At 36.9% G+C, this 16,498-nt stretch overlaps 1 protein-coding gene across 1 annotated transcript; it reads right to left on the minus strand.

Moving 5' to 3' along the window:
* Positions 1–6,527: 6,527 nt before the first annotated feature.
* Positions 6,528–12,451, minus strand: LOC148836361 (uncharacterized). Its single transcript, XM_088914764.1, has 6 exons — positions 12,395–12,451; positions 11,320–11,676; positions 10,579–10,926; positions 9,305–9,442; positions 8,820–8,887; positions 6,528–7,643 (listed from the first exon to the last, which is right to left on the minus strand). Exons 1-6 carry the CDS (start codon positions 12,444–12,446, stop codon positions 7,512–7,514), a joined length of 1,095 nt encoding a protein of 364 aa, XP_088770890.1. The 5' UTR covers positions 12,447–12,451; the 3' UTR covers positions 6,528–7,511.
* Positions 12,452–16,498: the final 4,047 nt, after the last annotated feature.

A 16,498-nucleotide genomic window follows, 5' to 3' on the forward strand; every position in this document is an offset into this window, starting at 1 on the left:
GCAATGCTTGTTAATAAGACAGAATTAAGCGTTGGTATGCTCCTAAAGGAGGCCCCATCTCACCCTACATCTCTGTGGTGCAGCCACAGAGAAAGAATTCATGCAGGCTGATTTAAGATGTTTTCTTTTGATAAGAAGCAAGCTCCCAGACGGGGATGCAATTAGCTAAGCCTGGCTATCATGATCAATGGTCATCCATTGGCGCCTATCAGTCTAGGGAGTGCCGAATGGACATCTGGACTGCATTCCTAAGTGTCAAGAGTAAGTGACTTATATCTCACCTTGACCAACCAATCAGGGACTGGCAGGGCGTGGTAATACCACGTGGGTCTCCAATGCCCGCCAAACTCTCAACCAATCAGCACACATCTGGGTCCTGATCAAAAAGGGAGCGCAAGCTCAGTTCTGGGCTCTCCTTGGCCATTTTCGCGCATCCTCAGAGACAATCACGTGACAACTGCTGTTGTCTGCAAAAGGACTTGGACTTTGTTCTAAGCGCGAGGCCGAGGATCCCGTACGTATTCAGAATTCTACCAACGTGAATGCTCCGCTTGATCAACGGCAGCCTACAGTTGGACCCTCGTCGACAACCTGAATAGCTTATTCAGAAGCAGCGCTGGACCGGGAACGAACCAGCTTCTTCTCAGGCAAAAGAGTGACTTGTGAGGACTCGTGGTCACACTCTGTGCATAGAGACTTTCTACTAGCCAGCCGGACTGCTGGTAGATCCCCTCGGAGCAACGACTGCCCTGCGCGCCGCAGTCAGATTCCTCCGCCCGTCCTACTCCGAGCTGCACCTCGACTGGTTGGCCGGTAGCCAGAGGACGCCGACACAACGCCCATTGGACAACCGCTGGAACAGAGGCTGCAACAGAGCCTGTCAGCTGGTTTGGTGTTCGTGCCGGGAAATTCCAAATCCAAACACAGTGGATAAGTAAACCCCATGTTCTACATTGCGTCTCGAGAATTCAATTGTACCTCAACACAAGTTGTTATCAATTTAATTCAAGAGTAATGTATTTACTTCCAAGTTTAGAGTAACAGTGGGTAATAACACTGATTAGCGATTTGGTAACCGAACGATATATATTGACATATATTCTCTGTTGTGTATCTCTTTGTGTTTGCATCTCTTCGAGATTATATACCTTGTATATTGATAACCCTCACAGTGAGGTCTGCCGCTCGTATCCAGGCAGACTAGTATATGTTTGGTGCACAGTTTATATCAATAAATGTATCTCGTGTATTGAACCCGTGTGTGTGCGTTGTTAGTTGTTCTGACGATTGATTTTCTAAAAGCCCCAACGAACAACCTCGTGATTACTGCTACAATTGATAATTGTCTCAGTAAACCCATCAAACCACTACAAAGTAATGTAGCCAATTCATAGAGGGGGATTATTAGGAGGCATGGGAAATTTGGCCAGGACGCCAGGGTTACACCCCTACTCTTTTCGAGAGCACCCTGGGATTTTTAATGACCACAGAGAGTCAGGACCTCGGTTTAAAGTCTCATCCAAAGGACTGTGCTTATTTACAGTATAGTGTCCCCGTCACTATACTGGGGCATTAGGACCCACCTGGACTGCAGGGTGAGCACCCCCTGCTGGTCCCACTAACACCTCTTCCAGCAGCAACCTTAGTTTTCCCCAGGAGGTCTCCCGTCCAGGTACTGACCAGGCTCACACCTGCTTAGCTTCAGTGGGTTGTTAGTTGTGAGTTGCAGGGTGATATGGCTGCTGGCTAGCAGACTCTATCATATCCTTATATCTAGACAAGTAATCTCTCCAAGCCTGATAATGTACGTTTAGGCCAGAAAGTTTATGTTTCTGGGAGACTGCCTTCATAGATCGCAGATGGTCAGTGTATCAGGGGGCAGAGAGAGAAAAACAGATGGTGCAAGTTTTTAGAGGAGCAAAGGTGTCAAGGGTAGATAAAAGAGTGCTATTAAGCAAATATATTTTTTCCTCTTGAGGACCAGTGGTAGAGAAACAAGATAAGGAGGATAGAACAGAATTTGCAAACCTAGGCTGATCACTTGATCGCCAGTTGCCATTTACAGAACGTGAGGAGGAAGTGTTAGAACCAGGCAATTCCAGATTGAAAAGAATAGCTAAGTTGTCAGAGAGGCCTAGATCAAGGGAAGAGCAGTGGAAAAACAAAAGAGTCACTTGAAATGATTAAGTCTAGGGTGTGTTCTTTTTTATGTGTAGGGCTATGAAACAAACTGAGTTAGATCAAAGCATCCAAACAGAGCTAGAAAATCCTTAGCAAAACTGGAATACCTTGAGTCAATGTGTACATTAAGTCCCAAAAAAAAGGATCGAAAAGGTCAAACAACTCGGACCCAGGAGGGACTAGTTGGTTAAACAGGAGACCATAGTTTTGTCTGTGCAGGGTTTCAGTTAAGCACAGAAAGTCCAGTTTTTTATCTGTAATGAAGTCACATATAAAAAAGCCTTATTGTTCACGGAGCAGGTGTTTAGTAGAGTTGATCTGGCTAGTATCGAGGATGCAGGGGGAAGCAGAGTGGGTTCCAAGCGGTGGTGAGAGTAGATTTTTGAGGTGGGCAAGGTTAGAGACTTCGCAGGTAGATGAAGGAAAGAAACGGTGTCCTGGGCTGCAATGGATGTAATGCATCGGTTGTAAGATCCCAATATTACACCAGTAATCAAATGTGTCTTTTAGCAGGGAATAATTCTGTTTTAGTTGCAATGAGGTGTACCTTAGAAGCATGTTCGAAGAATCCGCAACAATGCATCAAGATGGGGAGGAAATCCAGAATCAATGCAGTAGCAGGTGGTTAAAAGTCCTCAGCTGAACAATTTAATCAGGAACAATTTCATCAGGAAGTTGATGAAGTCGGCAGTAGAAGCAGCAGTCACAATGCAAGTGGAAGTCATGTTTGTAAATTGCAATGTGAAGCGGATAAAACTAAATAATTAGAAACCAGGGCAGCAGAGAAAGAAAAAATAATAAAAAGTAGATTTTTCTACTATTGTCTAAAATTAATATATTATTAATAATAAAATATTAATCTATTGTCTAAAAAAACATTATTTTTAATGAAAAAATGTAAAACTGGTGAGAGGAGCAGCAGCCTCTCAGCCGGAACCAGAGAGTAGCATTGGTATTCAGGCTGCTCTGCCAAAGTTAACATGTCTGAACTTATGTCTTGAAATAATAGTCAACGCACAGTTTTCTGGCTCCCGGCTGCAAAGTAGACTAAGGGGAAATCGGTTCATACCGGATATATCTTTGTTCAGAATTAGCATGGATATTCTACATATTGACAAAAAGAAAGACTCCAACTACCTAATTTCATTGATCCATTGAAGAAACAGTGGGTTTGCAAAGACAAGATTTCTTCTGCTTCAGAGAGAATATCTTGAACAAAATTCTGTACTTTCCTGACTCAATATTTTGGTTCCCGGCATCATGGAGAGAAGTTTAAGTCCTGACTTGGACTGTTTGCAGTGACATTGTTGGAAAGGTCAGATTACATGTTCAGTTGGAGAGATGAGGAGCCAGTAGGTTAACCAGTGAAAATTAGTAATGTACAACATCACAAGTTGGTGATTGGCTGAGATGCTATTGGGTTTGATTCTGATACCCACCTTGCTGATCATTCATTTGTGGAGTTCCTTTGCAGCCTATGCATGTTTGCACAGCAACTTACTTGAAAGAAAAGATATGCTGCCTTCTAAATAAAGCAGACTACAATATAGACAGAAATATCCAGGAAAGAAAAAAACAAAAATCAAGAAATTGAATTTTTCGTCCTGCCTTCAAAGATACATTTTTCAAGTTGTGACCATGGAAATTAGTTCAGTATGCTTGTAGATCTTGCCCTATGTGTTTACTTACTTGGATAAAAATTTGAGACAAATTGGACAAATATAAAAAAGACTATACTAATTCCTTTTTTTTCTTTTTTCCATAAATATTTTTCCTTGCCTTTTTGTTTTTTTTCCTTGTTTTGGATTATTTTTACACCCTTGGCCTGCCAGCTTTTTCCCTTTTTATTTTTCAGCTGGGAGCCTCGCTTATTTTATAGACAGATCTTAACAATCTGTCTTTCTTCCACCTGCTTCTATACCATCTGTCTTATATTTTCTGATCCTGCCATTCACTGCTTCTATTTTAACACTTTTATCAGCACGCTGAGACCTGAGCTTGGGCATTAACCAAGCATCAGGCTGTAGCACAGTTTACCTGTGGTAGCAGCATAACACTTTTTTTAAATTAAAATTAAAAATAATAAATTAAAACTACAATTTTACTTGATATTTAGACACTCAATCAAGGTTCTGAGATGCATTACCAGTTTTTATGGCAATAATATTGTAGGCCAGCATATATGTTTGTTTGTTTTTTCTGGAAATTATTGATTTGCAAGTTGGCCCTCATTGTTGCGTTAAGGCCAAGCATTGAATATTTTACTTCACTAAGAGAACATAAACCCATTGTTTTCTAAATATAATTGTTCTCTCACAATCCTTTTCAAACCTTTATGAAGTAATTACTATAAAAAGACTTATTAATATGACTAGCTCACAAGTTGTTATGTAACACTTGTTGAAAATGTAACACTCACCTTTTTCATGTGCTACTGTAATTCAACATATCAGAAATACTGCTTACACTTGTCTGTTCAGGAATGTGATTCAACAGTTACTCACACTAAGAGTTGTGCTTAATAACTGGAAAGCTACAAATGCCACACACAAGAGTAGGACAATTTTTTATCAACAACATTTTTAACTTTTTTTTTATTTTTTACCAATCACTCCTATGACTATTATGTGTAAAGTTATGAAGACATTAGAGTTACATTACATTACTGTTTAAATGAATAGTTCAATTATAGATGTTAATAATTATTAAGTTAAAAATCATAGATCCTGATAAAGTAAATTATTAGATTACTCTGAGCAACTAACAAATTATGGATGCATGCAGAGCTTATGACATAAGAGTTCAATTTCAAAACTCATGCAACAATGTTCATCATAAAATAATTTGTGATTTTGAAGCTGCACAAATCTAAGGCAATGTGCCTCTAAATCTCTCAATTGAGTGGTGAAGCTAGTGCAGTGCCTCAGGGATCATTATTAGACCCATTGTTCTAAATGAATAAAATGGAAAACACTGCTAGTATACACTTTGGGTGTGCAATTTAAAACAAAACAGGTAAAATTTACCTCCTCTAAGAGAAGGTTAGAGACCTCTGAGGTTTCAAATTATTCAAAACAACTGATCTATTTTAAAAAGTATTTGATTTTCATGGTATCTAATTGGAACAAAATATTACCATGCAATTGTTTTCCTGTAAGAAATAAATTGATGTTCTTGGCAGCTTTTGGTTTGTTCCTCTTTTATAAATTTTCTTAACCTACCTTAAGGCTTCATCTAACACAATCACCATGTGGGGTTGGTACTGAAAGCTTTAACATTCCAATGACCACCTGACCTGTCTTTATGTATGTTTTAACAAATGTGATGACACACTATTAGAATTTGGGTTTGGCTTTTAGAAGTCAACACATTTGGGTGGCATACTGTATGTATTTCATTCACTATTAAGTGTGGAAGACTGTACAGTAGACTTGGGTTTTATGCAAATGTGTGTATATGTGGTCAGCAATGAAAAAATAAATGAAAAATCAAATAATGCAGGAGTTTTCACAAATTCAAATCTGACAAGGCACACACCATAGCTAAGCTATGGATCTAGTTACAGAGCCAATAGCATAACGGTGCTTTCTTTATCGGTACTTTCTTTGTCCGCTATCTCCTAGTTACTCTATGTATGCTACATTATGTAAGTATGTAACCCAATGACAGATAAAAAAAATGATTGGCAGAAATACAGATGCACAAGGTGTTTCATTTTTGTAAATATAAAAATAGATTTTTTAAACAATTGCTGCCCTTTTCTGCTAATTTTAGCAAAACAGCAAAAAATCAGTGCTCACTTTTTGTTTAAAAAGCTGATTTTTATTAGAAAGACTTTTTGTTTCTTGCAGTCAAAGAGTGTGAAAATTTTAATGATTTGCAGAATATCCAAAATTTTATATTTTTGTACCCTCCTCTGATCTATACTTTTAAATTCTTTATCCCTGACTTTCTGTGAAAGCTCCTTAGTTTCCATGGTTGTGTCTATTCTTGACCTTTACTAATTTAGCATGGAACCTCATGGTTTTTTTTATTTTGAAATTGCACATAATCAGATGTCACTAAACTTATTGTGTGGGTCCTTTATTTGTACACCTAAATTAATTAATTTGGCACATACTAATACTAATGCAGTCATTAATTTTCATGTTTTCTTAATTCTCTAGTTATTTCTTTGTGGGGTTTTTTCTTTGAACTTCCAGCTGTGATGACTGCAAGCTTCCATAAAAGGAAAAGTGGAGACTATGCAAATATCTAAATACTTTTGCAAGGCACTGTATATCGGGTCTTCTGTAGGGTATAACAGACATTAGAAGGATAATGTTAAAAAGTACAGTAGGCAAAGACATTTTTTTCTACATTTTATTCAAAGAAAGAAAATTTTGTCTCTGTGGACACAGACAGACCTCCCTGGACAAACTGATTTGGTATTATAAGCTGTATGACACCTTTATTGGAACTATATGAAAGAACTTTAATTCTGCAACAATATGCTTTAGACAGTATATTAATGCACCATAGAGCCACAGCTCAGAGCTATTAGGTATATCTCAGAAACAATGGGCTAAACCAATCTTATTCATATTAATTGTTTTTTGAGTTGCTTCAATACACAGCCACAATCACATTACACAGCAGCCCTATTACTAAGACAATACCAATGCAATTGAGCACAAACTGGAACAGGACAGCTTAGCACAATGATATAGTTGTTACCATTGCTGCCTCACAGTTCTGGGGCCCCAGGTTCAATTCCTGGACTGCTATCTGCATGGAGTGTGTATGTTCTCCCAGTGTTTACATGGATATCCTCCAGGTACTCCAGTTTCCTCCCACAGTCCAAAGACGTATTGGTAGATTAATTGGCTTTTGTGAAAATTGGCCTTGGTTTGAGTGTGTATATGTTTGTGTCTGTGTGTGTCCTGTGATGGACTGGCATTCTGTCCAGGGTGTATCCTGCCTTGTACCCAATGCTTGCATTGATAGGATCCAGTTCCCTTGTGACTGTATTGGATAAAGCACTTAGAAAAAGGAAGGATGGAGAAGGAAATAAAACTAAATCCGATGTAAAGGAGTGCCCAGTGCAGATGGTCATAATGACATTTAAAGCACAGCGAGTTATATATTGTGTGAAAGAGTAACATTGAGTGGATTGGGTGGTCTTTTAATTTGGTGGTTTGTTTTAAGTTCAAACTTGTAAGTATGCATGTTACTGTAGGAACCAATTTAGGAACTTAGTCAATTACCTGCTAATTAACGATTATGTTCTGTCTATGGAAAGAGTCAGGCCTCAATGAACAAATTGATATCTGACATTTTTTTACTTCTTGTCATTTCTTGCCTTGAAAATGGACTTGACTGTATATTACTCTTCCCTCCTGCTCCTTCCTTGTTTTTGTGTGTTTAGCTCTAGTTTCATTAAAAGCCAAGGCAGTGTAGGTTTCTGTTCTTATCTGAGGATTCTGTAACAGAAAACAAACAATAATAGTTGATTTTTTCTTCTCTGGAAGCAAGCCTTAATTTTAAAACTATACAGAGATATCCTTTGCACATCCTTCAAACTGTTTGAACATGCACAGAATAGGTGGATAAACTCACAAAAACAGCAGATAATTTCTAGGGCCACTGAGAGTGTGAAATATGTAAAATAGTGAAATTTTTCATTATTTGACTTTGGCATTATTTGATTTTGACAAGTTAAAAATAAAAAAAAATGCTCTCCAGCTTACTTTTCAAGAAAAAGAAAGAAGATTGTACATTTACTCATAAAATAGATTAGATACAAAGAGCTATATGTTTCTTTAAAGATCACATGACCTAAACCTATTTTACGTCCAATATACAATATAATTTATACAATTTTCATTTAAATTAATTTCAATTTTAATTTTTGATTCTAAAATTAAAGACAGTAGGCAACCAAGGTAAGGAACTTGGTCTGGTTAATGGACAGAAAAATATCAAATTGGGGTGACATAATTAATTAGTACCACAGGAGACTGTGCTAATTAGGATGATTGCCTTTTCTAAATGAAATCATTGCTCTATATTTTGTTACCCTTATTAAACTTCTAAAACTTACAGTTAATACCCTAACAGATAAATTACAAAACAATGTTTAAACTGTAAACACAAAACAAAAAGACAGACAAAATTCAAGATTAGGAAAATAACTGAAAAATGGCATTTAATACAAACAAGTTCAGAGTGTTAGTAGTCCAGATTCAATATATATGGTATCAGTCCGGATTCAATGTACTGACAAGTCAAGAAAACATTAAACCAAAATCTTTGAATGTAGAGTTTTGAAAGTGGACCTGATTCCCATGTTGAAAATCCTTAACATACCAATACTAATGAAGTCAACGCAAACAGTGAAACAAACCTGTGAACACAGATGGAAACTATGGGGAAGTGCATTTAAATGTGATAACAAGGGTTCTTAGTAAAACAAGTTGTAAGTATTTGAAAAAAGCTACACAATGTTGATGAAGTGACCTTTAACTTCTTTTAATGGGAATAGATCATTAGATCTGTTAGCTACAAGCAACCATTTGGGCTCATTGGCCAAATGACCTCCCCTTGTTTGTAACAGTAATTGGGTTTAACTTTGCTTTTCTCTTTTTTACTGTTTTTACCTGACAGCTGGTGGTTTCTGAAAGTGTGTTGTGGGAGAGAGTCCGCTCAGCTGGTACCTGGGAATGTCCTGAGAATTACGCAAGAAAGTGAGGGAGAGAGAGTGGACACTGTTTAATTTTCCTCTCAAGGGAGAGCAAGCTGTTCTTCATCCTAACTTCAGATCATGGTATTTATCATAATGTAATGAGTAGTTTGTCATACTGCTTACAATCTCATAGACATATTTTAGATTAAAATATACTTCTTATTTGAATTTACTGTATGTTTCATTCATCCAGATTAAATTACAGACTTGCTGTCCCTGTGACTGCATTACAGTACTAACTCTCAAATGGACAGGCAAAGTCAGGTCGGAGAATTATGAAATTACTCGGCAAATTATATTTAGGAGACTATTAGAAATGTTTTCTGTAGATCATTTCATTTCTTAAAAATAAGTTTCTCTTCCTTAGCTTCTTTATTATTGCTGACATAGTGAGCTCACCTTTACACTGGTCACACAGCTGTCTGGAGGGCATTGTACAGACAAGGACAGCCAGGAGAAAACCTAATGCTGAGCCCAGAATTGACAAAACCAGCACCTCTGGGGGAAGGCTGGCTTTGGGACGTGTCTCTGGAACTGCTGTTTAATCACATCATGAGTAAACAATGTAACATGAAAAATGTAGCATGATATTTATTTATGATGACGTATTATTCTTTTAATATTACAAAAATAGCTGACATTCATTAAAAGGTCACTAATTTTGATTATCATACAATCATGGGAATTTTTTTTTATAAAACAGTTTATATCTCAATTTTAGATTACATTCCTGCAAATTATCAGTTTTTCCAGGTTTCATTTTCAGTGTTAATCTTGTATCAAAGTCTTTCTTTTTGTCTTGAGTAACGAGAGTAACTAAAGGTGCATTGTACTGTGCATTATCATTGAAATAAACAACTCGTACTAATTAAAATGTTTCATGTTACATATACTTTATCAGTTTAGCTTTATCATATAAATATATTCTATACATCCATACATTCTTGAATACTTAAAGCGATATAAATTAAAAATTATATTTCCTGTTGTATATATTCTACATACCACCAATTCCATTTGACATGAATTTCATTTTGTTCAGATTGTGATTACAATAATGTCATATATGAAACACATATTAGATAAACAAAAAAATCAGAAAGAAACATTAAAAGCCTCAAACTCAAGGCACTTTAGTTTTAAATGATCAAATCAGGTATATTCATACAGTTGTATCTTTCTCATGAGCCCCAGAAAATTCAACTATAGTTTACCTAGATAGTTGCCTTTTCAATATACAGTATACTGCCTGGGTTTATAATGAGAACATCAATCCATTTTGGAACCACTTTATCCAATAAAGAGTGTCAGGGGTGTCTGAGCCTATCCCAGCAAGCAACAGGCATGAGTCGGGATACATTTTTTATGGAACATCAGTCTATCAGAGGGCAAACACAGAGACAGATGCTCACACATTCATACTAGGAACAATTTTCCCTGAAGCCACTTAACAACAAGGACACAGAAAGAGCATGCAAACTCCAAGGAGATAGATTGGACCCAGATCCCCAGCGCTGCAAGGCAACAATGCTAACCACTGCACTGCTTTGCCTCCCACCTCATGAGAAGATATTTTGTATGTTTTGCTACAACCTTTGTTCAGATTCATTCATTTTTCAAGCAATTCAAGGAATCCAAAATATTTTAATTTATTTTTTAATATGACAGGGTACCTGTAATCTCCAGCGGTGTCCCATTCCCAAACAGGATCTCCCCACATGTGGCCACAGCACAGTAGTAAGTTCCAGCATCAGAAAGGCTGAGGTTCCTCTTGGGGAGGTTATAGGCACAGCTCTGTGTAGGAAATCCAGCCTCAAAACTCCTGTTACACTGATCACTCCTGTTCCCATGTGTGTAAATTATTCCTGGAAGGGATTCTCCTGATCCATGTCTGAACCAATAAACACTGTGCAGTCCTGCACAGGTCTCAGTGTGTATTGTACACTGCAGAGTCACATTATCTCCTGGCTGGACTGAGAGAGACAGAGGCTGCAGGACACTCCTACTTATCAATTCTGAACCTGATTTAAAAAAATGCAAATTAATATCCATCATTCTATTAAAATTATGACTGCAAAAAAATAAAAAAATCTGACAATGTACCACATAACTTTTTTAACTTGTATATTTTTAAACTTTTTTTTTCAATTGACTTACTAAAACACTTCAATCACTATTTACGCTGCAATATAAATTAAACTTGTATGACAACTACTTTCTTAAAATAACTGAAGCAAGGTGAATAGTAAGTTTTTTAGATTTCAGTATTTGACTTCAAAAATAAGCCTTTGCCAAGGCTGTAATAAAACTCTAGTAAATCCGTTTTGAATTCTGGTAAAGGAATTATATTTGTCCTGTCCTAGAAAAAAACTAAATTAGCCTAATATTGCTCATAGTTTCAATTTATAATTTACCTTTCAGTAACAGGAGAGTTCCATTTCCTATAGCTACCTGTTTGTACATGAAGGCTCCGCAGTAATACAGAGCTGTGTCTGCTGACTGGATATTGAAAATTGTGAGGGTGAAGCTCCTAGCTGTTTTCCGTACTTTGAAACGATCGCTGAATGATTGATTTAATTCTCTGTGGAATTCAGGCTTCTCTGAAAATTTGGGTAGTGTCACTATGTATTTAGGTGTTTGTCCAAAGTCTTGCTTGAGCCAAGCTAATGTCATTGGACGGGTCTGGACAACAAAGCATGGAAGAATGACAGACTTTCCAAGCTGAGCAGTCACAGAGAGATGAGGCTGAGATATAACATCTGTGAGAACTCCTGGAACACATAAAGCAAAAATAGTCATGGAAAGGGAGACATTCTTCATTGCCAAGTCAATTAAGATAATATATTTTCCTTCCGTCCTTCTTTTCTTAATATAATCCTTGAAATAAAACACCAACCTCACTTAGTAGCAGTAAACTACAGTACAATGACAGTATTATTTTCTCACAAAGGATTCTAAATTCTTAACTAACAGTACTGACATATCAAGTACATTTAATCTATTTTTCACTTCTGAATCTGATATGTATTGAAATGCAGAAATAAAGTACATCTGAACACATAGCTCAGCAAATCTCAAACTGCATAATATTTAATAAATTTCTATTTTCATTTTGGTTTTATGTATTGTTTATTGGTAACATAGTGTAAGTACACAGTGGCACTATCATAGTTTCTGAGGTTTAACCAGAGGTGCGATTATTGCTAGTTGAAACATTGATTCATTCATTTAAATGATTTGTAAATAGTATAGTTAAATGTAATTGGGAAGGCTGTATAGCATCATAATTCTACACTGTAACATATTTACTTTTACACAGTTTTTAATGCAATAGAGGGTACAAACCTCATACTGAAAGAAGAACTGAATAAGTAGTAATAATATAATTTCATAATAATTGTGAATACTGCTTTTAAAGATTCATATGAATATCTAAAATAAATAAGAACACATTCCATTAAAAAAAACACTAATGAAATCAGTTTCTACCTTCGAAGAAAAAAAGAAGAAAACTGAGGACTGCCATTGCTGGTGATCTCATCTGAAGTCCTCCACAACCTCATTAACATTGAGGTTCTGAAGTCTGAGTATACTAGAGTACAGCAACTTGCAGTTGCCCAATGGTGGACATCACAAGGCTGATTGGTTCCTTTGAAATGCACTGATAACAGCAATGGTAAGGGGAGGAACACTTTAACAACATCTTAGGCCATAGTGACAGTGAACAGCAACTGCAGACCTGAGCAGGCAATGCTAATGTCAATTATGCACCTTGCTATGTAAGCAAGACTCGTACATCAGCAGGGTAGCAAACATCCAGCTGCAGAAACATATTGTATGTTCTTAAAAATGGATTACTTGGAGAATTGTGAATGAATTTATTTGAAATAAGAAAACATTTATATTGGTAAAGGAAACCTTTAATATTTTGGCTGTTCTTGATAACTGCCATCCCCACTAGGCCTAGTCTTTAGCGTTTATTTGAAAGTGTTGTCAGCAGCTCTTAGAGAACTTTGTCAACTTGAAAATTGCAGTTTTTGTGAATTATGAAATCTTTATTTTTTACCAGCTTGTAGCCTGGTTGTGGCAGATCTCAGAAGCTAATCAAGGCTGATTCTGGTTCTGGTCAGAACTGGGCTTGGAAACATCTAAGGTGTAGAATACATCTAGATATTGTTTTTTATGTCTACTTAAAGAAGGTAGGATACCCATTGTTCAACTCGGTCAGTGACATGTTCGTATTTAGTTGTCTAGAAAGAATGTGGCATTCTCGGACAATTGCGCATCAGAATATATCTCTGTGTTGATCTTTTCATATATTATATTCCTTTTATATTCTGTACTGTGTGTTTCGAGATTATATCTTGTGTATGAAGTTGTTGGAAGTTCAGAGGTGCTTCAGAGTGGTATAGGCAAAGATACATTAATATTTCTGCTTTGCTCTCAAGGGGTACGTCTGTGAACGTATTTCAAAATGTCACTGAATAATGCTGGGACTTCTTGTATTCCTACAAAGGAAAAATAGTTGCTGCTATAAGTGGTTTTGGGGAATCACTATTTAGTGCTCATCCAGACCAGGTACAACATCATAATTTCCAGACCAATACCCCTGCATTGTGACTACTATGTCACCGGCTGTGGCACTGACTGTAAGAGGCACTGAGGTCTCAATTATAGGTCCTCTCTGCTGGGTCAAAAGATCCCATGGCAGCATTTGAAAAAGCAGAGGTGTTAAACGTAGTGCAGTTGTTATAATCCAACTGGGGCTTAACTATCTGAATGCCTTTTTTTCCATAATTCAGATGGTGAAAGAATTTCTCAGTTCTCTGCCTTATCTGCAATGCAGTGAGGCTGCTAGTGCAAAATGGCTGGCTTTGTCAACCAAAATAATTAAAAGCACTATATATTTTGTTATTTTCCAATCTGAGCAATTTAAAAACAAACATACAATTATTATTAATTATAACAAAACAATAAAAATAATTATTTGCTGAATTTAATTGTCAGCTTTAAAAGACAGTATTTTCATGAATATGAACAGAATCACTTTTGTCACATGATTAACAATAACTTCGGGGATATAAAGTACATACATATGGCAGTTTCAAAAACTTTAATTTTAGCAACAGCAAAGCATATATACTATTCACAGAGAAAACAAATTTATGTACCATAGCTAAAGAATTGTGACAGACAACAGCCCGATGGCTAGGCAGGCCTTGTGGTGTCCATCTTCCAATACCGAGCCCTGAAGCCCGGAGACGCCAAACTTAAGTAGTGACAGGAAAATAGGACACATGTGCACGTAATAATGAAACTAAAATACAAAAAGTTCGGAGCGCCCTCTAAAGGAGAGATGAGGACAGTGACAGAAAGGCATTAATAAAAGATGAAGATTTAACTATACCACAAATGCAAAAGGTGTATTTGGATTATTTAATTTACAAAAAGTGAATTGTTAGATTCAATAGGTGGTATTTTCTCCTTGAGCAGCATTGACTTTATTTACACATTTCCTGTACAATTTATCAGTTTCTTGCATTGACCTTTAGCACCTTTGGTCTATTTTTCCTTACAGAGCTTCTTTAAATCAGTGACATTCAGGGTTTTCTTGCATGAGCAGTTAGTTTCAGTTCCTGCCACAATATTTCGATGAAATATAGGTCCTGACTTAGACCGGTCCAATACAAAATGCAAAATTGCTTTATCTCAGTGATTCCATTGTAAATCTGCTTGTATGTTTAAGATTATTGTCTTACTGCATGACACACTTAAGCCTGACAAATGGATGGCCTGACTTTCTGCTCCAGGATGTGCTAATAAAACACATAATTCATGGTTCAGTCAATGATAGCAAGCCTTCCGGGTCCTGAGGCAGCAAAACAGTCCCTAACAATGATACTCCAATACAAATTGTCCTGTGGGCTATTTTCCAAAATTTCCATTAGAAAGTAAATTGATCAAGCTTCTGTTCATTTATGTTTTCTTATAAGAAAAGCTCAATGCAATAGAATTCTGTCAGTATAGAATATGTTAATATTATATTACAATTTTATATTAAAATATTGTATTAAAACAATATTCAAAAAAGGTTTAAAACAGATTTGCACTGACATGATTTGAAGAAGATCAATAGTCTGTAGGGTATTGCAATTGTGGTGGAGCATCTCTTCTAACAGGACCACAGGTGGGCTGTGCTCAGAGGAGGGCCTGAAGAGGAGTGCCATAATATAAATGATGAGAACAGGTCACTAAGAACACTAATGAGGAAGTCTGTAGATATGATTTTTAAGTTTGGTGCTTAGACATTGGAATGAAATGAAAATCCAGCTCCCGGGTTCAAAGTATTATTTACTCAAAGATTGGAATGTATGTCTTTTATGTGCTTTCAGCAGCATTTATTTATACAGTGCCCTGCAAAAGTATTCAAACCTTTGCAGAGTTTTGCTTTAAAACTTGCAGTTATGACACTTTGAAGTAACAGTTAATGTGTGTTACATTTGCAATTAAAAAAATATGAAAGAAAAGGTAAACAGAGAGTGGCATTGTAGTGCTGTAGGTACTCTACAGTGTTGCAGTCTGTGTTGGAGATTATATGTTCTCCCCATTGCTCCAGGTGCTCCCATTTCCTCCCACAGTCAAAAGATATACTGGCTTCTGTGAACATTTGCCCTGGTGTCTGTGCGTACCCTATGATGGACGGGTGTCCCATTCAGGGTGTATCTTGCCTTGCACCAATTGCTTTCTGGGTTATGCTCTGGATCTCTCACAATCTTGTACTGGATAAGTGGTTTAGAAAATGGATGGATGGAAAATAACAGTAATGAGCCACACAATTCATTGTGTGGCCAATGTCTGTGTGCAATTATAGAGGATTATGTCATGTCATGTCATTTGCTAAACCGCTTTATACCATACAGTGTCGCAGGAAGCCGGAGCCTACCTGGAAAGCAACGACAATTGCAAGCCCATCATACATGGGGATAATCTGGAGGCCACAGTAAAGGCTGAAGGGTAAATTTGGCCCATACACCGGTAAAACTCCCTACTCTTATCGAAAAATGCCCAGGGATCTTAAATTACCACTAAGAGTCTCATCCTAAAGATGGTGCCCACTACAGTATAGTGTCTGCACCACTACACTAGGGCATTAGGACCCACACAGAACGTAGGGTGGGCGTCCCCCACTGGACCCTCTAACACCACTTCCGGCAGCAACCATAGCTTCCCAGAAGGTCTCCCATCCAGGTACTGACCAGGCTCAACCCTGCTGAGCTTCAGTGGGTAGCCAGTTGAGAACTGCAGTTGATCTGTTTTTGTAATGTCCTTTAGTTAGTTAATAAATTTCAAGCAAAAACTTAACCATGAAGACTAATGAGTTTCCAAAACAACTCAGGAAAAAAGGTGTATAAAAGCACATATCAGGAGAATAACATTTCAAAGATGCTTTTTTCACATAGCTAATTGTTTATTTATTTTATTGTTTTAATTTGTTTCATCAATGCACAATAAATGCATTAAAACTCCACAAAAGACAATGAAACAAGAATTATATATAAAAACAAGCTAATCTCTTTGAGCATAGGAAAGTAT

The sequence above is a fragment of the Atractosteus spatula genome, chromosome 4, assembly GCF_055471065.1.
Source record: "Atractosteus spatula isolate fAtrSpa1 chromosome 4, fAtrSpa1.hap1, whole genome shotgun sequence".
Lineage (NCBI taxonomy): Eukaryota > Metazoa > Chordata > Actinopteri > Semionotiformes > Lepisosteidae > Atractosteus > Atractosteus spatula.